The sequence below is a fragment of the Coffea arabica genome, chromosome 2c (genome assembly GCF_036785885.1).
Source record: "Coffea arabica cultivar ET-39 chromosome 2c, Coffea Arabica ET-39 HiFi, whole genome shotgun sequence".
Lineage (NCBI taxonomy): Eukaryota > Viridiplantae > Streptophyta > Magnoliopsida > Gentianales > Rubiaceae > Coffea > Coffea arabica.
Window position 1 is genome coordinate 30101434 of NC_092312.1, and position 24598 is coordinate 30126031.

General features: G+C 34.1%; 1 protein-coding gene across 1 annotated transcript; it reads right to left on the reverse strand.

The window, feature by feature from the left end:
* Positions 1-1257: 1257 nt before the first annotated feature.
* LOC113727167 (uncharacterized) lies at positions 1258-12258 on the reverse strand. Its single transcript, XM_027251177.2, has 8 exons — positions 11908-12258; positions 5246-5359; positions 5061-5129; positions 4924-4943; positions 4774-4826; positions 4641-4671; positions 4467-4548; positions 1258-1802 (listed from the first exon to the last, which is right to left on the reverse strand). Exons 1-8 carry the CDS (start codon positions 12095-12097, stop codon positions 1603-1605), a joined length of 759 nt encoding a protein of 252 aa, XP_027106978.1. The 5' UTR covers positions 12098-12258; the 3' UTR covers positions 1258-1602.
* Positions 12259-24598: the final 12340 nt, after the last annotated feature.

Below are 24598 nucleotides of genomic sequence, written 5' to 3' on the forward strand. Positions count from 1 at the left end.
GTTTTGCAAAATGCAACTATCAAAATTCAAACTCAAGACCTTTGTAATAGAAGACCAATGTATTAACCGTTGCACCATCACATCTTATTAGTTTTTTTTTGATAACTTATTTATATGAAGCAAACACTCATATTTCTTTTTTTCATTTGTCTTACAAATCTCATCCTCTCATGGCTCTTTCTTTTTAATTTTCAATTCTCTCTCTCTCTATTCTCTTTTCTTTTGTCACTCTCTTTTTTATCAAACCTCTTTATTTTTAATTTATTGATGTTTTCTTAAATCTTTTAATTTTGTTTTTGTCCATTAAATTGAAAAAAGGTAAAAAAATTATTTTTTAAACCCAAATTATTTAATGCCACAACCACTCACTTTTATCTCATTTTTTGTTTCTTATCAAGTTTACATTTCTATTTTTTATTTTCTTGACTTCCTTCGAACTCCAAACTTCCTTTTTTAAATTACAATTTCTAAATCCCAAAACGTAAATTAAAATTTAAGTTTACAATATCTAAATTCTCATAGACGTAAATTTTGTATAATTTCAAAATATTGTGATATTTTTGGGTTGGATTTAGATATAATTGAAATTGAGATGAAATTTATTTATTTTAACTTATAATTTAAAAAATTTATTTTTAAAAATCCAAGTTATTAAAAAATAGTAAACTTTTCATCATATAAAGTATTAAATTAGTCCATTACATGTCTTATTTTATACATATATATTTATATAAATTATTTTTAAAAAAATTCATTGAACCGAGATTGAACCGATCCGACCGGTTGAACCTCGATCCTTTCACTTCACCGGTTCAATTAACGGTCCGATTTTTAAAACATTGGTTATCAGTAATTATTTGCTAGTTTCAAAATGGTAGATCAAAATTTGACCAGAAAGATGACCACAAATAAAAAAATGAGCATTAAAATCTCTTAAAGAATAAAATGGCTCATTTTCATTGTGAACGATTAAAATTTAACATAAAAAATTCAATTTTCCGACGTCTAAAACTTAATCATGTTGAATGTATATTAATGACAAATAAACTCATAAAACTGCTTAATCATGTTATAACTGCTCATACATTTTTTATTCTCATTTTGGTGGAGATAAAAAAAGCTTTATATATCTATGTCGTTTTTTCAATGCAATTCTTATAAGAGGGATTTCTCCAAATTTGGGCCGAGCCCTAATTCCGCATTGGAGGCAGGGTTTTAACCTTGCTACTTGCTACTTGCCCTGAAGAAAAAAAGAAGGAAAAAAAGAAAGAAAACCTTTATTACGTTTTACTGTGGAAAAGAATATCCTTGTTTTCAAGTACAGAACAAGGGCCCTGAGAGACAAGACTATCCCTGCAAGTAATTTCTAGTGAGGGATCAATTATTAATTATTTACCCCATTCTCCATCACTGCTAGAAAAATTATCCCAAAACAGAATAACCTTCTCAACCCAGAATGCAGGACTATTCCATCACAGGAATGCCCATATGAGGAGGGAGCTGGTAGCTAGCTGAAAGTTTTACAAGCTTCTATAATCACAATGAAACTACAGCCAACCTCAGAGCTTTGAGATGAATAACATCCTAAGCTCCAAGTTCACCCTATAGTGACAAAGAATAGGGAGACTTGTTGCTTAAATCAATTGGTTCGCCAGTTTTTTTACAAATGTATATAAAATGAGAATCTGGATCTTCTAAAACATAATCTGCAGGAAGTTGTCCCTTTTCAGTGATAGGAACAGGTTCCAAGAATGATTTTGCTGAAGAGGCGGAATCGGCTGGCTTTTGAAATCCAGGTCTAGCTGCAAAATGAAGAACATTTAACATGACTAATTCATATAAATCTCCTGACAACAAACAATAGGCTTCCCCAAGTAAAACGTCACAAAGGTCACAAAATTGTCAAAAGCATATTCATGTTGAGTTTTACATCCAGTATTTTAGGAGGACAAAACAATCAAGAGGCGAAATTTGTGATTTGGAAAACAATAGGTTCCCTTCATCTGTTTTGCAAGTAAATTAGAATGGACTACTGTTTTTTCTCCTCAAATATAGAAAAGGAAGCAACATTTTGCGCAAGAAGTTTCACAATGCAGTTCCTAATGTTTGATAGTTTGCTGTCCACCTTGTTTCAAAGTCATACAAGTATAAATCTCAACTTATTCAAGAATATAGCTCTAATGAATTTTCATCAAGAGACAAATTACAAAAAAACAATCAGCCATTCCACATTCATCGATATACTTGATGCTGTCATACTAGCAAGCAAATGTCAATTTCACACCAGATGACCAATAATGAGTATCAGAAATAAAACCGAAAGAACAATTTTCAACCCAAGCAAAGATTAATTGAACAAATTATATTAGACCCCTCGAAATAAAGTTTGTGGCACATTACCACTTCAAGTACATTTTATCCCATTAAACACCTTTCCATTTCTTGTCATAAAAGAGTCTCAGAACATTCTTTTTTTTTTTTTTTCATTTTTAAATTAGAGAAGAACATGAACTAAGATGGCATAAACAGCCCCGTCTCCATTGTGATCACTACATACTCCAAAAGATTCTCTGTCTCTCTGTCTCTGTCTCTGTCTCTCTCATGGTAAAAACGAAGAAGCAAGCCTGCAGGCAAAAAGCAAATATTGCTGCTCCACTAAAAAAGCCGCACCGTCAGCATCACCAAATTTGACCATATAATGGCTCATCAAGTCTTGTGGTACTGGCAGTCCTATTTTTCATCTTGGCACTCGACTATACAGTCTTTCTTTCCCTGGACCAACATGTCCTTGTTTATTTTCTGACTTTCCCATTGTGGTTTCTATTGCAAGGTCAAACAACAGTCACAAACTAGTCCTCTTGACTTTCTCTATCCAAGCCCACATAATAAACCAGCAGTTGTTACTTTTCCTATCCCATCTTTCCTCTTCCAAGCCACACGCAACCCAATAACAAGACCACAGGCATCAAGCATAATGAACATATCTCTGATGGCAATAGTGGTCAAAAGAACACATAGCCACATAGTGAAGTACAGAAATCAGAAAACATGCTTTATAGCCTAGAGACTGTTCTATGCAAATTCCACCCTTGTTAGAAAATTTTACTGAGGTACTGTTAAGTTTTCTAGCATCATGATCTTAATTTAATTCTTACTATTTAAATTTTCACCAACTTACGGCAATCTTTTCTTTAGACCAGCTCCTAGTGGGGCTTTCTAATTCTGGTTGGAGGACCATATCTAAGGGACATGGCATACCTTAGTATGAATGGTCATGCTGCAAGAAATAAAGAGAATAACATGTTGACTAACTGAAGAATATGTTCCAGCAAACAAAAAAATTCCACATTCCTAGTCATCCTGGGTGCTTTGGCCATTTGACCAGAGATGCAAGCCGTAAACTACATGTATATGTACCAGAGATGTAAGCCGTAAACTACATGTATATGTAGTAACAATGACAGAGTTAAAGTTGATTTCCTAAAGAGCAAACCATCCGCATAGCCACTGAACTTCTAGAATAGTTAATATTTCACCACTCAACTATTAATAGTATGTTTTTACCCACTGAACTGTCAATAAGTGTAAATTTTAGGCAATTTCATCTTGTTCCACCGTTAACTCCACCAAATCTAAAGGCCCGCATGATTCACGAGACATACCATTAATAGCTCAATCTGGTAGATTTAACAGTGAAATCAGACGGAACAGTCCAAAATTTACACTTTTGATAATTCAATGGATAAAAACATATTATTAATAGTTGAGTGGCCAAAACTCGACTATTCGGAAAGTTTAGCAGCTACCCAGATAATTTGTCTTCCCTAAACTTTAATGGCAATAGAACATATATCACAATAACAGGAATAGGCATGCCGTTCCTCAACATTAATGAGATAGAATAATGATTAACAAATTGATTATGTGACTAAAGTGTAAGTAAATAAGAATAAGAAAATGCTACCACTCCTTGTTCACCTTTATCGACACCCTACGTCCATGATTTGTCATAAAGAAATCTCACAATATACTATCACACTGTTTAGCCATACTGAATAAGATAATTAATTAGCAACACACAACTATTAACTAGATTGATATCCAAATGTGTTGGACGAAAAGCAAATTTGTTATCCAAACATAATTTCAAATTCATTTTCCTGAGAGATTAACACGGCCACCATTTTTAGCTTTAAAAAACAATCTCCGCATGTCACTCTAGGAAAATGAATCTGAATGCATCCCATGCAGCTTCTAAATTCAATGCATACCAGGAGTAGTAATCAAAGATCAGTATGTCCCAATATCACTTGGGGTATGTTGGAGCCAAAGTTGTCGCATGAAGATATAACGAACATTAAAATACTATTGTCCCATAAATACTCAAACTATGACATATAAGTAGACTAGAGCATAATAGTAAAAGAGAATAAACAGGTTTTCATATCAAGGAAAAATCCACTTACGTATAATGTATAGTTCTATCTTCCAACTGTACACTGATCGATATAGATGAGGAATTCTTACAGTAGGGTCACCATAAGTAATCTGCAATTGGCAAGTAATTTCAAACTCCAAAAGTTTACGTCTAATTTATGATTCAGAAGAAGAAAAGCTACAGACATTAGGGTTAACATTACCAACAGATAGACTCCTCCGGGTTTAAGAAGCCTGAAACAGAGAAAAATCAATAAATTTAGGTCAGAAGAATGAGAAACCGAAAATCACATCAAGGAGGTACAAATACTTCAAAAGATAAACAAATCCAACAACCTGCTCACCTCCCCCAGCATATGAGCAGCACTGATTGGAGCATTGTTCCCACACTATGAAATGCAAGCATTAAACAATTTAAAGTTAGACAACCCCAAGACTAACGAGGACTAAGCAGATAACAAGGGGAAAAGTAGAAACATAACTTACCATTAATGAATCCAGAGTTCCTATGTGGATCAGCAAGACCAGAAATGCCAAATTAAGAGATATATCAGAGAATTAACATTTTGTAACTCAATCTTCAAGAAGTATTAAAACTTCACCGCTTACTATGGACATCTTACCTTTATCAATCACACTATGGAATGAGTCATCGGGAAAAAAGCTCATGTCCCTAACATCCATTTTCATGTCTGTAGAGTTTCATAAGGAAGTTTTACTGGCTAGATGCGTTCTTTCAATCAAGTAGAAAAAGTATAAATGATAAAACTCAGCAACAGTATAATAAACTATTCCTTAGCCTGGATACATTTCATTTGCGGAACTTGTTCATATTTCCTTCTCATCATGTCAATAGCCACTGATGATATGTCGATGTTCATTATATCTTCATAGCCATCCTTCACCATATCCTCTGACATAACTGCAAAACAAGTTCTTTTATGGTCAGCATTTTAATTACCATTGACAAGTCAACATCTACATTATGGAACAAGTATAAACATGAATTACAAAGACAGATAACCATCAAACTCATAAAATAAGATACCCAAATAAGAAGCCTGAATTTGACAACTCAAATTGTGATTTTAACGCTCGATTCTTTGGTTTGGCCATTACTGGACACCATCACAAACTTATGCATTTGAAATTGTGTATTTTGAAGAAAATAGAAGAAATAAATATAATGGTAACTACAGCTTCAACAACTCGGCTTTGGCAAAACTTCACGTGAGTTAAATGCTATGAAGAATACTTGGGATGTGGAATTGCTGGAAAATAGCCTAATACTAAAGAAGCAATAAGAAATGGGTATAGCACATCCTTATTGAAAAGCATAAAACATCCTAAGCTGAGTACAGGAATATGGGAAGGCAGGGACTAAAAATAAAATAATCAGACTTGGGACATCTGAGACTCACATGTAATTTGATAGTCATTTATTTTTCTTAAAGAATAAGCCTGCAAGTCAATAGATACTACATGCAGTACAAAAATTTATGCTACATTTGTATAACAACATACATCAATCACAGTGATGTATAATCTCGGCTAAAAGTCATAAATGCTGAACAAAACCAAGTAGTAACCCCAATCACAATGTATCACTAAGTTCCAAGTGGAAGCTCGACTAACCCCAAGTCAATCACAATTTTCACTGAAGCACTGAGCAATCCAAGCTTAGTGCAACTGCACCCTATTTTGATGCATTTACATGCTATGAGCACTCTGTAAAGTATCTGCAGTCACTGAACAAAGGCATAATGATTCCCAAATAGATTTGTTGACAAATTTTCCACTTCGATGCATTGGAAAATCCAGCTTGGATCAAAGTATCCAACACTAAGGCAGGTTCTGTTTCACAGATGACTCCAATAAACATGTTGATAATATCTTTTTCCCATATCACATGTCGATTAAATCCTCAATTTCACAAAATCAGCTTGTAAGTAATCCAGCAGTTAACTACAATATTAACTGCAAGATCCACAATGATAGGAACCTTATTTTGATCCACATCTTTCAATTTCCTCCATACTTCTCCTGTACAGATATAGGCTAGTAACAATATCAGCTGTTTTGATCATAATCATTTGCAGCTTCTAGGTTATCAGATCCAAATCCAGACCTCCATGCTCAATTTCTGCAAATTTTGATGCTGAAACTTAGAAGTCCTTTTTTTTGTTTGGGGGGGGGGGTGGTGTAGAAGTGGGTTGGGGAACTAATTTAGCAGTCCAACTGATGCAGCAACAAGAAGCTTTTGCAGGTAATATTATTTTTAGAATTTCTACTGTTAACTTTTTGAGAATGTAGAAGAAAGTTTCGAGAGTTAGAAATGGGAAGGGGCGCCAATAGGGGTTTTAAAAGGAAGCAACGAGCAGGAAAAGAGGAAAAAATGGGAGAAGCAAGAAATCAAGGAATCCCACCAAGATTTTCTTAAAAAATACACGCAGAGGAAAGCTTGCTTCCATTTGTTAAACAAAGCCCAACACATTATCTTAAGCTCAAAGCAAAAATTCTTCCCATCATTCCTCTCTTCCCAATGCCATTACAATTTACAACTGATTAGCTACAGTATACTTGGAAGTTAAGAATTGTTATGACTAAGTAATAAACATAGCTAAGCAAACCTGTCAACTATTAAAATGCAGCTAATCACTGTAGTAAGCCAGGTTGACTTTTACCATCCCAAGTTGACTCTGTCAACTTGGACTGGAAACCTATCATAATTCAGAAATCTTAGCTTACAGGCTTAATCCGTCTACAGTGGAACCTATTGCAACATATGTTGTATTAGGGATGGCCACAGTTCTATTTTGAACTGGGAACCGCACCTGCAGTTCCTGTAACCAGAACCTTGCCTACAGGATCCGGTTCTGGTACTTAATCTTGAAACTGGAGTTCCAAGTGACAAGTGAACCAAATAAGCTGTTACCCTTGCCCAGGCCCAGTCAATGCTACAGCAACGACTCAAAACTTAGCAGTTTCAATCCAAAACGAAAGACAAATTTATTGCATTAACAAACAGCAGGCAAGGAATGATAACATTGGCTATAATAGCATTTGCTATCTTTTTTTTATTTATTTAATTTTGAATTAAACCCTATAAAAGCCCCCATGGTCTCACCACACCACATATTTATTCTCCCTCTTCTACCCTTTAATTCTTTTAATTACCCATTCACTCATTATAATCCCATAATTTCTTTTATTCCTTTAAAGTCCAAAACTAGTACTATTATTATTTTACATCTCCTTTTACTTACATAATTTATTTAAAGAAGATATCAGAGGGGGAGAACTAAAAGGTCTCTTACACAAGCTATCTCTTTGTGCTGCTGTCTATTTCATATGGCAAGAAAGGAACATACACTTGTTTCGGCAGGAAAGTAGACCACCAACAGCATTAGCTCACACTATTTTGGATCAAATCCATAAGAAGAGTGAAAGAAACTGTTAAGGACAATCCAAGCAACAGATCCCTAGCTATGAGATGGGGACTTCAAGCTGCTTTCTTTCATCCAACCATACATTGGTGCAAACGGTAAACTCCCAAATCTGGACTAAAATGTCTGAATTGTGATGATTCAGTTAGAGGCGACATAGGGGGTGCAGGCTTCATTCTTAGAGATGAAAATGGCAAAATCTTAAGGGTTGGGGCTATAGGAGTATGTGATGATTCAATATTAATCCATGAGCTGGAAGCTATCAAGAAAGAGTTGGTGATTGCCAAACTCAAAGGATGGAGACATATTGAAGTCCACACTGATTCAAAACTTACTGCAGATATCTTAAATAGCAAAAGATGCTATAAGCGGAGGGTTCCAGTTGTATATCTGATATAAAGGACTTAATCCCATCCTTTAGGGAGGTGAATGTGTATCTTGTATATCGCCAATGTAATCAAGCTGCTGACTTTATGGCTGGTTATCTCAATAGGTAGATAAAGTTATTTTTGAGTCAAATCATCCCCCCCGGGGCAATCTTATTAGAATTGTAGAGGAAGAAAATAGGCGGAAGTTGACTGTTAGAATGTAAATTCTTTTATTTTGTTTATATAAAGCTCACCAATTCTCCCAAAAAAAAAAAAATTATGACACGCCATACCAAGTCAACCAACATCTTCAACATTGATGATGTTGAATTTCATATATTCTCATACTACTGCTTGCATGATTTATTTAATACCTTTAAATTCTCAACAATATTTACAATGTACTTTTGTTTATTTCCTACAAAATGGCACATTTTGGTGGCAGTAGTTCATCTTCTAAATCAAGGAACTACAAGGAAAAAGAAGTTACGCACATTTTTTCCTCAATTAACATCTTCAACACTGATGATACTGAAATTCCAACAGATATTTCAGGACAAGGGAGTCAAGATATAAAAATTATGTTAACAAGAAGAACAAAAATTTTAATAAGGTTTTTATAGGGTTTAACTCAAGATTTTTACAGCATTTAGCTCAAAACTTTTGAAAAAATAAAAAGATAGCACCGTCTATAATAGCAGTTGCTGTCATTCATTTTCAATGCCATGGCTTAATTTTGAGTCTCTTAAGTAGCAAAACTGGGCATGGACAAGGGTTGCAGCTTTGTGACTCCTGTTCAATTCCACATTTTGATGAGGTAGAACCAAAACATGAAAGGTTCATGTCATGGTTCCAGATTCGGTGTGGAAGTTGGTTTGAAATGGAAGTGCAGCCACCCCTATCACCAAACAAGTTAGAAAATATAGAACCACAAATCTAGAATATCATGTTTGGTTGACATGAAGCAGCTTAGACATGTCAGTTTGATACCATATTTTTATTTATTCCCGATAAAAATCCAAATAGTACTTTTTTGCATTGAACTTGTCCAAAGAAAGTACATTACATATTGTCCCACTTATAACCATCCCTACCTGTACGGCTCAGACACATACTAATTCCCAATTATCGTTGAACAGAAACTTTTTTGGTGTGGATACCACAAGCAATAGGATGAAACCTATCAAATCAAACGGTCAATCTAGGTCTACATCTCATGACTACTTCAATAAGCAGCTGACTTCAAGTATGGGTTAATCTACACAACTAAGATGCTATCCCAATCAATCAACTTCTTAAACTAAAACCTTTCACAATGTACAGCTCAGCATCATAAAAGCTAGAATGCTTTAAGGATTGGAAACTCTTAAAAAGAATCATTAGGAACATGACATATCACTAAAACTTGCAAGGAAGAATTCCATCATACCTTTAATTTATGTTTCTATTGTATTAACAAAAGCACAGGGCCTCAGTGGACTAGCAGTTGGTTGCTAACTTTCCAGTTCCCATAATCTAAAATACATCTTTCACCACAATAGTTCCCTGGAAGCAATTTACTAGAGAATAAAGGTATTCTTCTTAGATGAAGTTTCTTTGATCATTTTCAGTTAGACAATTTGTAACCCAGTTAAATGCCTTTCGTCAGAAATACTCATCCTCAAACGTATCATTTTCTAATTACAGTTCACCCAACCAAAGATGTCTACCTTCCAGTCTCCTTGGAAAGCAAAACTATATCTTAACTACCTGACCCCAAATTAAGATAATAAATATTCAACTAATTTTTCTATGTTCCTTTGTCACCTTATTCACCTTTGGACCATGAGTTCACGTTGATCAAAAGTTCATTCTGTCCAGTCTTCTGGGACTGCAAATGATCTCACTGCACAGTTCTTAGGACTTCCATTGTGTCTTAGACATCATTCCCTCTATTGCTATCAGCTACTGCCAAAAAGCTTTCCATTATCCTGTTTATATTCCAGGTCAGGTCAGCCAACATTCATTTATTACATTTTGTATTTCATTTTTGCATGATTTCCTTTTCAAGCATTTGTTTCACTATTTTCTATGGTTTGTGGAGTTTTTTAGTTCCCTACTTCATGCCAAGGTATTGTTTGATCTCTGATGACTATCTTTTCCACTGTGTTTTTGAAGTTTATGTTCCTCATTTCTAAAGTTAAGGCCTTGTCTTCAAGATGAGAGCCAACACTGCCAATTCTAGGCTTGAAGTATCACTATTTTTGCATCATCTTTCTAACACTTCTAATCATTTTCTTTTTCCTTGTTTTTATACAGTGCCTAACATAGGACACAATATTAAATTTTTGATTCCCCAGAGTAAAGCTGCAATCTTTGCCCCAGAAAACTTCTGCAGAACTAATTCTTAGCTTCTACAGCAATTATACCAACACAACAGAATCATAAGGCAATAGCTCAAAATACAACCTCCAGGCTTCATGTTCTGATACTTCTAAGCATTCTTTTTCCTGTCTATACATTGCATTGGATATTGAACACAATCACAAAATCGGATTCCTCTAAGCATTCTGGGGCAACTTCTGCAGAACTAAATTCTTAGCTTCTACAGCAATTTTACGAACACAACAGAATCATAAGGCAATAGCTCAAAATACAACTTCTAGGCTTCATGTTTTTGATACTTCTAAGCATTCTTTTTCCTGTCTATACATGGCATTGGATATTGAACACAATCACAAAATCGGACCTCAAAATAAAGCTGCAATCCTTGCCCCAGAAAACTTGGGCAGAATTACCAATACATCAAAATTTTAAGGAAGTATCTCAAAAAGATACAATCTCTGCGGCTGAAATTCATTTTCACTGCAAAATTTGAATTGTTTCTATTCTAAAGCCCTGTTCTTGGATTGTTTCAAAACCTCATGCAGCCAAGTAAGGGTAGTCCACCCCAGAAACAATAAGAGGAAAAAAAAAGGGAGAGCCACCACAGGAAAAGGTTGCCAAATGATTAAATTCTTTCCCCATGCAATAAAGAAAAAGGAAACTAACTACCTGCAAAATCATCAGAGCTTCCCTGACTTAATCAACAATATTACTATCATGTAGCTAAAAACCCATCCTTACCCTTGACTTCCATTTTCAACTTCTTTCATTCCAAGACTTGTTCTTTTCATCACTAGCACGCAGCTCACTGAACTTTAGCATCTTTACTCCTATATATCAACTTAATGCACAAAACTCACATCTACAACAGAAAAAATTACACCCAACAAAGAACTGAAAAACAAAACTCTACTAAATATTGAACTGCTTCATGGCACAAATCTATGCAGTTCTCAGTGTAGCCATCATAAAATAGGAAACACAATGAAACCCATTAAAAATAAGCAGCAAAAGTCCAACAACTACAGCTATAATCAGCAAAAAAAATTTAAATTTCACCTCAAGTTTGAGAAAGGAAATGAATTAGGAGGGCATGCATATGTCTAGCTTTGAAATGGGTCATAAGAATACAGCAAAATAAACAAAACCAACGAAATTTAGAGCAGCAAAAGCTCAAAAAACCTGTTATCATAAAAAATTCGTAATTTTAGCGAATAATTAGGAAACGAAATTAAAAGCATTTGCCACAGCCAAAAAAAGTAAAGGAAGAGCAAAGGGAAGAGATTCCTTACGGGCGTTGCCACACCCAACCATGAGGACACGGGCGGAAGTTGGAATATACTTGCGGACAAAAGGGCGAAGTGCAGAGTAACGTTGATACCAATCAAAAGAACCACAATTCGCTTCTTGAATATACCGCGCGTCCCAGTAAAGCGCGTCGCCATAGTTGTATGTACTGCAAGCTGAAACGTCCCTGTACATCTTTCGGTCCGGCGGGCGGAGGGAGTGGGGTGGGGTGGGGCGGGCGAAGGTTGTTTGGGTAATTGGGGTTGGAGTGGAGTGGTGGGACTCGTGGGAGTAGAAGTGAAGAGTGCAGGCTACGCGTGGCCCGGTTAGATATGATCCGGTGGGGTGGGCGTTAACGTGGTACGGACGGCTGGTTAACCTTTGTTTTTTGTTTTAATTTTTTTTATTTTGTCTCTTCTTGACAGTTTTTTTTTTTTCCTGATAAATCTCTTCTTGAAAGTTGTCAAGTGTTTGTGACGAAATGGAAAAAATTCACTTTTCATCTCCAAACTTTGTGACAAAGACACTTTGATCCCCAAACTTTTTGTCAGAACACATTGAGTACATGAAGTAATGATTTTTTGTCACATTTAGTCAAAAAAATGGGAATTTACTCAATTTGGACGGTGAAGATCACGTGGCTGTTAACAAATGTCCAAATATCAATTTATAACCAACACAAGTCAACTTTTTGAGGACATTACACAATTCCTTGAACAAGTTATCCATTTTGGTATTATTTCAAGTTCTTACTTAACGGGCATTACCTATGCAAAATACTAGGGGTGGCAATCGGGTCGGATTCGGGTTGAGATTTAAGTATAACAAAGAACCTGCTGACCCGAACCCGACCCGCCAACCCGAAACGGGGGTCAGGGTACCTGACACGAACCCGAAAATTTCGGGTTGACGGGTCGACCCGAAATGACCCGAAACTTAATTTTAATTTATTAATTTATCACTGTAATTTCTAATAAAATCAATTTTTCACAAAATTAATTACATCATCAAGTAATAAAAATTTAAATAAATAATTTCAAACCAAATTTAAAATAAATTAAACACCGTAAAAGTGTTTTATCCCAAATCAAATGTAAAATAATTAAAACAGCGTAAAAGTAAGAAATAACATAATATATTATTTGTCCAAATATAATAATTTTAACTTCACACAAGTTAAATAAATTCATTTAGGATTAAATAATTAATGCCTTTGGAAAAAAAATGATTTAGTTTAGTTAGATAAAATAATTTTTATGTTTATTAAATTAGTTTTAATTCGTAAACGGGTCACATCGGGTCATATCAGGTCACCACGGGTTGACCCGAAATTGACATGTTTTCTTTTCGGATTCATCGGGTTCGACCCGATTCTGACCCGAACTTCCGAAATCTCAACCCAAACCCATTAATTTCGTGTTAGGTTCGTGTCGTGTTTTCGGGTCATGTCAGGAATTGCCATCCCTACAAAATACTAGTTTTTTGTAGACATTTTACTCTCAAACATTCAATTTATAAAAAATATAGAAATATTTTTAAGTAAAACTCAAAAAGTGTTAGAGTATATTAGCTGTTTTTAAGTAAAATATAAATGTTTTTAAGTAAAATTCAAGTAAAATGAAAAAAAACTAGTAGGTTATCTATTTAAAAGAAATTAAATATTTTTTAAAAAGAAATATCCCATAAAGTACCAACTCTTTATGACTTTTCTCTATTACATGAACCAAGTACCAAGTTTTTATGGGCATTTTATTCTGAATCATTTAATTTATGTTAAATATATAAATATTTGCAAATAAAATTCAAGAGTCGTTACACAAATATTTTTACCAAAGGAAAACTAGCATGTTTTGTATTTAATATAAATGAAGTATTTGAAAGTAAAAAAAATTGTCCATAACATACCAGTTCTTTACGAGTTTCTTCCATTATATAAATAAAGTACTAGTTATTTATGAGCATTTTACTTTGGATCATTTAATTTATATTAAATATATAAATGTTTATAAGTGAAATTCAAAAAGTGTTACACTAATATTATTATGAAAGGGAAACTAGTAGGTTTTGTATTTAACATAAATTAAATACGTGAAACTAAAAAAAGAAATTAGCCACTTTTTACTAGCTCTTTACGGGTTTCTTCTATTATATGAATAAAGTGCTAGCAATTTATAGGCATTTTACTCTGAATCATATAATTTATGTTAAATACATAAATGTTTGTAAGTAAAATTTAAAAAGTGATATACTAATATTTTTACGAAAGGAAAACTAGCAGGTTTTGTGATAGCCCAACTTTTAGGATACTATTGTTGTTTAGTCTCAAAAAGGATATTACGCTTTCTTTAGTTTATTTTTATTTTAATACATTGTTTTGTTTTAAAAACTAGAAATCCTAAATTCTAAAAAAAAAACCCTAGTTACTTGTGACTAATTGATTTTCTTAAATTTCTCATGTTTTAATCGAAACCTTAATTTGTCATTCATTCCCTTATAATAGCTATACTACTCATTTACATCCCCAATGTTTCGAATAAAAAAATAGAATTAAGAGTTTTCCCTTTTGCATTCATCGTTAGGGTAAATTAAGATTTTTACGTCTTTTCATAGTGTGATTACTCGATACGGAGTGTGTATCACATTTGGTGATTAAGAGTGAGTTTTAGATGATATTAAGTATGTGATTAGAAGTGATAATAATAAGTTAGTGAATTATAAGTGAAAACCCTAGTGTACGCGATTTAAGGAAAAACGGGTTGAACCGACGGGTACCGTCCACTACCGATTGAACACACCATTTGATCATTATTTTATCAAGTTAATCTCATTGTTATTAGTGCCAAATATCAGCCTTTAATCCAGCTCAAGATGGCCGAAAATATTGACCAAGAAAAGGGAGGAAAAAGAAAAAAATTGAGATTGAATCTTGTGGTGACACTTGGCGGTCATCCACCTAACTTTGACCCAAACTAATTACCATCTTATTAACCTTCTTGAAGCTTCATTTTCTCCTCCATTTCATCAGCTTGGCCGAACCTCAAGGAGAGAGAGAGCAAGAGAAGAAAACTCCATTTCATCTTGAGCATAGCTTGATTGAGTGAGAAAACAAGAAAACCAAATCGATTAACTTGCAAATTGAGAGCTTGGGAAGCTTGGGAAGCTAAATTTCACAAGGAGAGATGGTGGATAATTCTTCCAAGCATCTTTGAGAGGTATATTGGCTGTCCATCACATTTATTTCTCTTAATCTTGTTAAAGTTTAGTTAGAAGCTCTTAATCTTGCCTTATGACGGGTAATCAGTTGGTTTTGATGGATTTGTTGAATATGGAGCTAGGGTTTACATTTTCAACTTTGATTATAGTTATCTACCTCTTAATTGATGTTATTGAGCTAGTAGTGGATGGTTTTGATGATAGAGTACTTCTTGGATATGAATTTCTAGTGGAAAAGTTCAAATTCCAGAATTAGATTCTTCATTGTTCTGTTCTGTCCGGTTTTAGTTCACCATGATAGAGGCCGAATCAGGCTTGGCACAAAACATGAAAGTTCTAGGGAATGATATTTTATAGTTTCCTGTAAAATTTCAGCCTAATCTGAGCACTTTAGCTCATGAAAAAGATAAAAATACCCTGAGACTGCCTTAGGAAGAGTCCAGCAGACAGTTTTGACATTTTCTCATGTTGGCTGCGTTTTTCACCTTGATCCGTACCAAACCAGTCTTTGGACAAAACATAAAACTTTTAGCCCTATGTTTTTTCTTTCCAACACCACTAAAAACGCCCTAATCGGACTTTAGTAGCCTGAGTTATTTTCGTTTACGCATAAGGCGGTTAACAAGCTCGAATGTGAGATTCTGGTTCTGTCATTTGAGATTTTGACTTAGATACACTGCAAACTGGACTGAGTGGTCTTCATCAAAGTTGTATACCTTTGTTTTAGCTTCGAAACGGTATAAATTTCACCCCAATCCAATAAGCATAGCTTTGGTTGTGCTCGTTACGCTAAATGACGGCAAATCTGTCTTTTGTTTTATGCCTTAAACTTCATTTCCGGACATGTACCTAGTTTAATTTTGTACTCGTATGACTTTGAGCCTATGGAACGGCTATTGAAATGAGATGATTTTGTGTGTGACTTTGGGACTGATTTGAGGAAAATATTGAAGCTATAAATGGCTAGAAAATAGATAAACACAAGGGGCATGCCGCCAAATTTTCACTAGAGGTATAAACCGGTCTTTGGAGTTTTGGTTCGGTAATCTGCAAATTTGACTTGGATACACTGAAAACTGGGTTGAGATGTCTTCATGAAAGTTGTAATTTTTTGTCTAAGTTTCGAGACACTACCTAGTACATTTTTATCCGATAACCACAGCTCCAGTTATGGTCAAAATCGTGTAACCCATTTTGTACCATTTTCATTGTTGCACACACGCACGTGCATTTCTCAACCGTTTTTGCCGTTTTGGACCGTTTAGGATTATTTTTGTTATTTTGTTACCATTCCGGCCGTTTCGGCCAATTTCGACATTCTTTTGGCCTTAACGTCATTTTTGACCTTTTTTATTATTTTTAACCGTTTTCGATCGTTTAAGTTATAAACTGCTATTGTATAATCGTTTCACTTATGTGTGTATATAATTTGTCAATACAGACTGTGAGACTTTTGACAGTGACGGTCAAGCTCAGTGAATTGTATCGTTTTTCGTGTCAAGCTTTATCAAGTGAGTAATTGGGTTGTTATTGATGTGAAATTGTCAAAGTGTTTTGTATATGCTAAATGGATACTTAGGCGAGGGTGTACTTTATCTCACTCGACCTAAACCCATCCTTTGTTTTGATTTCCTATGTGAGAATACATGCTTTATGTTGAGTATCACCCCATTAACTCTGCTAATCTCAAGTAGCTTTTCACTTCATTAACTTAGTGGGAAAGGGGGAAACTTGGAGAAGAAAAGCAGTGGGTTAGAGTGAGAGAGTCAAGTGTGGACTCGTGTCTAACTTGTGTTGGTTATAAATTGATATTTGGACATTTGTTAACGGCCACGTGGTCTTCACCGTCCAAATTGAGTAAATTCTCATTTTTTGACTAAATGTGGCAAAAAATCGTTAATTCATGTACTCAAGTGTTTTGACGAAAAGTTTAGGGACCAAATGTGTCTTCGTCACAAAGTTTAAGGATGAAAAGTGAATTTTTCTCATGAGGAAATTGCACACAAAGTCTCTTACATCTTACGCTTTCACTACCGTCATCCCTCCTTCCCACATAGGACAGTAAAGTAGGTTGTCAATTGGAACATTTGAGTTGGATTTTAACATGTTTAAATTCAATTCATAGAAAATATCACTGTCTTGAGCCCAAGCAAGTTTAATTAAGTTAGAATCACTTTTTTGTAACTCACACCTGACTCATTTTAATTCACATCATATATTTTTCACATTTACAAAATTTTTTTTTGAAGGACACATTTACAAAATCTAGTAAAACCAAATGATTTACCGATTCACAAACATCCAATAATATATAAGTAAAGTTGCAATATCAATAAAAGTTTGAATTTCATGACAAAAAATAGGGAGGATCTAAATCCACACCCTCCCATTCTAAATTCAGATCCTAATTACCAATATGGCAATTAAGCCCCTATCACTTAATAACTTTTACTTATAATTTTTTTACAATTCCAAAATTATCATTTCATATAATAAAAACGATTTGTCATAACACTATTCTTTTAATTATTTTTCTAATTTTTTAAATTCATTGCATGTTGTTTTTAATAATTTGTACCACATTAGTGTCTTTGAACAATAATAAATTCATGAAACCGATCAAGTTAGGTAATAGAATTAGAGATCTTGTATACTTCAAAAGTGTTACTATACAAATAATTTCATTATTTCAACATAATAGATATGCATCCTATAAAAGAAAGTGAAAAATGCAAAAGAAACATCCAATGATCCATAAATTTAGTATGATGTTTAATTAATAGCCAAAAGCTCCAATAAGGTTACACATAAATGCTGAACTATTAGAAATTTTTATAAGGAACATGAATAGTACTATGATAATTTTGGTTGTTATATATTTAGAAAAACAAAATTAATATTAAAAAAGAGAAAAACAAATTAAAAACACACATTACACATCCTATAAGCCCAAGAATTTTCAAAACTCATGAGACTTTTGTTGAAAACATTTAGAAGAAAACGTAATGGAATAAATGACTAAAGGAACAATTAAATGTAAAGGGTTTTAATGTCATATTGATTTTTAGGGTGTGGATATAGGGTGTTAGTGTATGGATTTAGCCCCTCTGCAAAATATATAGCTTACCATATCGTCCATAAACTTATCAACTAAAGATTAAAAAAATAATTAATCATAAAATTAGCCATATAAATTTAAATTTATTTAATCGGAAATAGACCAACAAATATTCTTAATTCCCATATAACCTATAAAATACCCAAAAAAAGAGAAATATTTTAGATAAAAAACTATATGTTAAAAATTCTAGTATTTTAGTATTTGGTACTCTAAAATGAACGATGATGTATATATATGTCATACCATCATTGTTGGGCCAAGTATTAAGTAGTTTGAGATTAATGCAATTCAACCCACATTCAAATCGGGCCAAATATTTTGATTCATGCTCAATTTAAACTCATATTGCTTAAAAATCAGCTCAGTAAAATTAGGGCCGAAGGGATTGCGATCTAATCAATCCAACCCTATTCACAACCTGAATGTAATATGTTCACATTTTTCTTACATTTATATATTTTTTTCTTATAGTTATATTTCTTACTAAAGTAAAACCAACCAATTTGGTTCTAATCTCAATTCATCTTCTTCCACCTTTTCTGCTTAAAATTGACATGAAACCATGCGTGAACTATTTTAACCGATCCAAAAATTTCTTTTAATTAATCTCAATTTTTTTTTGTCGAGTGTAAATGCAAGAGAGAATAGCTAACAAATTGGGCTCCTTTTTTTTCACTCTTTTTTGAATTGGACTTATTTAGGATGGTGGCTGTGGTGTCTTTCAACTAGTGCCAACATGGAAATTGATTGAAAGTCAACACAAGTTGTCTATATAAGTTGGATTAGTTGATAAGGTTGAATTACTATTTAAGAAAGGGTGTGTGATGTAAGGATTATATTGGTAGGCAATTGTCAATTCATAAGAATCTCTATAAGCCACCTTTAATCCAAGTAACATGCCCTAATCTGTTGCGATGACCAAAATCAACAGGTCGATGCACAAGCTAAAATTGCTATAGAATGCTTTGCTTGCTTTCTGTTGTGCTCATTATGTGAATACTTTTTCCAATAAATGAGACCAATGGTATTTAAACTTTTCTAGAAACATTAATTTGATATTTCACCTTTTAGTTGTGCATCAATTCAATATCTATTTTTTTTGTATTTTGTAAGGCCCGAAAACACCTCTTTTCTAGGCGACCACACAATGGAGCAGTTGATAAGAAAGCACAAGTGCTTGTGAGTAGAAGAGATAAACAATTTAAAGATCATAAACGGAACAATAAGTAAATAAAAAGGAAAGGATTGCAAACCAATTAACTACCCAATTCCTCTTGAGCTTGTAGATAAATTCAAACAAGCTACTTCAAATTGATGAATTACAATCACTCTTGTGTACAAAGGAAGGTTCACCTCCTCCTTGCCCCGAACTCCACTCGGTCAAACCAGGACGTTTTACTATCCCTCAGGACAACCCTCACAGAGCTACACTCATGAAAGATTCACTCACAAATGAAAAGCTTATAATGAACCTCACACCACTAAGACTACAAATCTTCTTTGAATAGTATTTTCTCACTAAAATCTCTCTAGATCTTTTGTATCTTCGGTGTGTCAAAGTTGTTTGAAGTGTCTGACCAACCACTATTTATATAGGACCAAGAAAGTGCCTCATTAATGCTTCCAACGGATAGAAAGTAGCTGAACAGTCAACTAGCCGTTGGTAGTGTCGGACGTCCGATAGCACTGTTTTATGCGTCCGACAGCAGGCAGTGAGTTTGAGAAATTTTCTTCAATTCTTTCGGACGTCCGGTAGGCTGGTTTTCTGCGTCCGAAGATACTCGATGGTTGTCGGACGTCCGATGCAGTCTTTTTCAGCGTTCGACAGCTTTCAGCAACCTTTGTTTTCTTTCAATAGCACTTGTTCATGGAATCACATAACTTCATAATTGAAAATATTTCTTGGAGAGATATTAGTATCATCCATTTGTTTTGTAAACATCAAAAGATAGGGATCAAGATCAACATATTTGATCAATTCTAAACACAATTTTGGTAGAAATTGGTTGCTGAGGTTGGTCAAGTGCCAGTTTACATATAGTCAAGGCATACACAATTCTAAAATTTTGAAACATTTAGAAAACTAATGTCAAAATAAAAAACAGGGAAAAGGAGAAAAAAAAAATTTGATGGATGACTTAGTGGCGGAAGCTTAGGAGTAAGAATAATTACATAAATAATCTGAATAAATGAACTAAGAGAGATTCACAACCTACCCTAAAAGGAAAACCAAGATTCAACAAGAATCTACCACTTGAGTGCACTTAAGAAGAGGATTTAATCCAACACAATTGTGTTAAAATTGATATATATTGTCAAAAGTCAATAAAATAAACCCTATAAAGCCTATTTATAAGCTATAAATCTTTTAAACCAAAAAGGAAAAGAAAATACAATTAAAATAGAAAAACGATCAATAGCTCATTTTTTGGCCACCATGGGATTTGCGAACATATCCAACTATGCTAGGTGCAGATGGATCCAAATATGCTAGGTGCGGATCCGTTTTGCAGATCGAAGTTGTTGCTTTCTGGCCTAAATCCACGGGCTAGATCTAAGATTCAGATTCGAGGCGCAGTCATCTTGATCGGGCATCGATCAGTGCGAAATTGTAGCTTCTAGTATTTGACTCCAACCCCCTTGTTGAGTGACTCAATTCCCTTTTTTGGTGATCAAACTCGTTCCACATCAGTTCCTTCTACTTTAAAAGAACTCGACCCTGAGTTCTATGAGGAATTTTCAACACTTGAACAAATCGACACTTTAATAATTTTTCCTTGCAATTTATAGGGTTTGAACACAAACATAAACTAAACACAAATTGGATCAAATGTAGATTGATAGCTGTACTGGTACAAAATCAGGCACAAGCTTAAAAGTAGTAACCACACTATCCATTATTGTTGACACAACTTGTACCTCAACTCTTGAACAATAAAAGTCTTCACTATATTCGGTTTTATCTTGACATCCGCTGCTTGAAAATTCATCAAACTTTGATCCACACCATCATCACTAGGAAATTGTATCAACTCCTTCAAGAGTGAATATGAAGGTTTGCTAGGATGCACCTTATCCTCCTTAATAGTTAGTAGCTTGCGGAACATCATCTAGATCATCACCTACATTTAAATCACAGTCTATAGCAAAATAATTAATAAGTTATTGTCAACCAAGTGGGCTGCTTTGGGCCGTCGTTGGCACCAAAACAATCTTTTTCCCATCCTTGATGAAACATTAATAGATTATTTTCCTTCCATTGAATGTCACCTCCCAGTCATATTCCCATGACCTCCTAAATAACACATGGCATGCATCTTATCTACAATGTCATACATGACACAATTAGTGTAATATTTGTCTATGGACAATGAAACTAAACTTCTCTCAACTACATTAATAGGATGTACATCCTTTATCCAACTATTAATGTAAGGATCAGGATGAATCTCAATAGGCAAGCTCAACAATTTAACCAAAGCACTAGAAATTATATTTTCACAGCTATTAGTATCAATTACCAAGTCAAAAAGTTGATTTAAAATTTTACACATAGTTCAGAAGATTTGCTTGCTATATGTGTCAACTTCCTTCTTGGGTTATGCACAGGTCACTCATAGTCTACCACTCATCATCCTTAGGCTCATAGACATATTTTCATCTTCTTCTTCTCCGTTGCCTCTCACTCCAGTATTCTCAGCAAAATTTACTGTCTTACGCAGTGGATAGTTGTTTGAGTGATGCCCAAATTACTGACATTACTATTACTTACCCTCCATTGGTATGGTATAGGAATTTGTGTTAGTTTTGATATTTTATAGAGGATTCAGGTTGGCATGAACCTTCTTTAAAGCCCCATTCATTTCACCAATCTTCATCTTTTATTCCCTATTACCACCTCAACGAGTCTCTAATACTGTCCATAATTCGTTTTTAACTAGTGGTTCTATGGACTCCTTTACACATCTATGCCAACTTTCTTCCTTGCATTCTTTTTGTAGGCCAAATTTAATTCAGCCTTCAAAGCTAGGTTGTTTACATTCGCTACTATAAGAATTGATTGAATACCAATCTCTTTTGAGTACAAATTTATTCAACCTATTAAGAAATCTTGACTGAGATGTTCCTTAGTTTCCATCAAATTATTATGGGGAAGTAGGTGCAAAAATCAACATAGTATTCATGAATAATCTAGTTACCTTGAGTGCAATTGAAATTATGAAATGGGTACTAATCATAGTTTAGGAGAAGGAACAGAGTTATCAAGAGAAGCATCATCTTTAGCCACGATTATATGGGTTGCTTTCTCTAATGTCATCTCTAATTTTGCAATTACACCCACCAATAAGATGCTCTATTTCTGCTCAAGTAGTAACTTACCAATTTGACTTATCAGTCTTTGGTGATCTCCATATAATTGAAGAATCTCTTAATTTTTGTAATTCAATCTAAAAAATTCTCGTTACCCAGATTACTATTGAAAGAAGGAACATCTACTTTCAATTTAAACTCTTCAGACTCTTGATTTTGACATTGAAAACCCCTGTGATTAGGGCTTTCTCTGCAAAATTAATCATTATTTGATTAATAGATGCATCTTCCTTATAAGCTTGCTATCTATGAGGTCTTCTTTGTTCCGTATTGGCTCAGTCAAGAGGCACTCTCTCACCCCCGATCACCTTGTTCAATCTATCTTTTATTATGTGTCCATGTCTTTGTTTGTTAAGGTTTCACTGAGACTTCTTTCATGGACTTGAAGAAGTAGTGGTTGGCTAAAAGATTCTATTGCCTTGATTCTGATAGAAACCTTAAAAGAACTCCATTTCCTCCACAAAAATCATGTGGTTCATAAATGTGTTAGTTTGGACTAATGTTTTGGGTCATGAAGCAATACTGTATCATGCTTGGAAGTCCAACAATGTTAAAAACTCCTTTCAGCACAAAAATATTTTAATGAGGAAGAGTGTGAAATTCAAGCACAATCTTGGCGGCAAAATAGTGAGTTAAGCTTAAGTACTTATTAGAGTTTCAGACTTTTCATGGCTTTTCATCTTCTTCCTAAAAGAGGCCTCTTTCCTGCTAGCAGCATTGCCCTGAGTTCTATTACAATTTGAATATTTTGGAGCCATAACTCTTATCTTTAAACTAGATAATTTTGATTAAGTTGAATGGTTGTTAAGAGTTGAACAAAAGGTCACTCTTTGATCAAGTTTATAAAACGAAGATGAAGAAGTAAACAAAGAGTGCCAACTTTAAAGAAGATCAATAAGCAGCAGGGGAAATGTGTGTAGGTATTGAGTTTTCTTTCCACACAAGAAAAACTTAAGGTCAATATATATATATATTGGTGATTTTTAAAAGTTCGTTATGTATATATACATATATATACATACTTGAGTTTGTTTCGGTTGAAACACGTGTAACCATGACATGTGCTTTCTATGATCTAGTGTTAATATTAACTATAATAACTGTGCCTAAGAACATTTGAGCCTTGGATTTCGTTTCAATTAAAATAGGGTGTATTTCATATCAAACCATATGCACTAGATGTTCTAATCTAATGCCCTGTACCTTTATTAAGGCGGCAGAATGACTCATAGTCGGAGTTGGCTCAGGCAAAAAACCTTACCTTTGGCCTAATACTCACTCTAATAGCATGTGTTGCCTCTAAAGCTACATACAAATCGAGCCGCTTGCGAGCAGGTTGAGTCAAGCTTGAATTGGCTAAATAAAGAAGGAACCTCCACCGATGGGCACTGGCGAGCATTCAGCCAAATAAAGAAGGAACCTCCTCCCGTCGAGACTGTGAGGACCCGAAATTTTACTTATTTTAATCTTATTTTAATGGTTTAATTAATTATTTATCCACCCGTTTTCTCCAAATAATTTATTTCAACCATTTTAGATCCAATTGCATGGAACTATAATTTGCTTATATTTTTAAAATGACTTGTTTCAAAATTTAATTTTTGAAAGCTCGTTAAGTGAAAATAGTGAATATGCGATTGGAATCAATAATCGATTCGAGAATACAATAAACTTGGAACTCGGGGACATGTACATTATTCCTAAAATAGGTATTTTTATGTTTAAGAGTTCAAATGTTAGTTAGTTATATTATCGTTATAAGAATTTCTTGGAAGTTTCACTTTATCGCGTTTAAATTGGAAGTACGCGTTTTTACGTGCGCGATTAATTGGGAGGTTTTAGACCTTCATTTTATACCTTTAAGAGTGAATAATAGTAATATGAATATAAGTGCACTGGTGAAATAAACTAGAGAGGAATCTAGCACGAAACGCGCGCATATGCGCACTATTGAAGAGTTGACCTTAGAGTAAATTATAGCCACACATTAA

Bases quoted from the DNA above. Each gene is read 5' to 3' on its own strand.
- LOC113727167 (XM_027251177.2), bottom strand. From the start codon at position 12,097: ATGTACAGGGACGTTTCAGCTTGCAGTACATACAACTATGGCGACGCG. The intron at 5,130-5,245 runs GTATCCAGGCTA...GAAACTCTACAG, and splicing joins ACAAGTTCCGCAAATGAAAT to ACATGAAAATGGATGTTAGG. The intron at 4,672-4,773 runs GTTGTTGGATTT...TCTCTGTTTCAG, and splicing joins ATGCTGGGGGAGGTGAGCAG to GCTTCTTAAACCCGGAGGAG.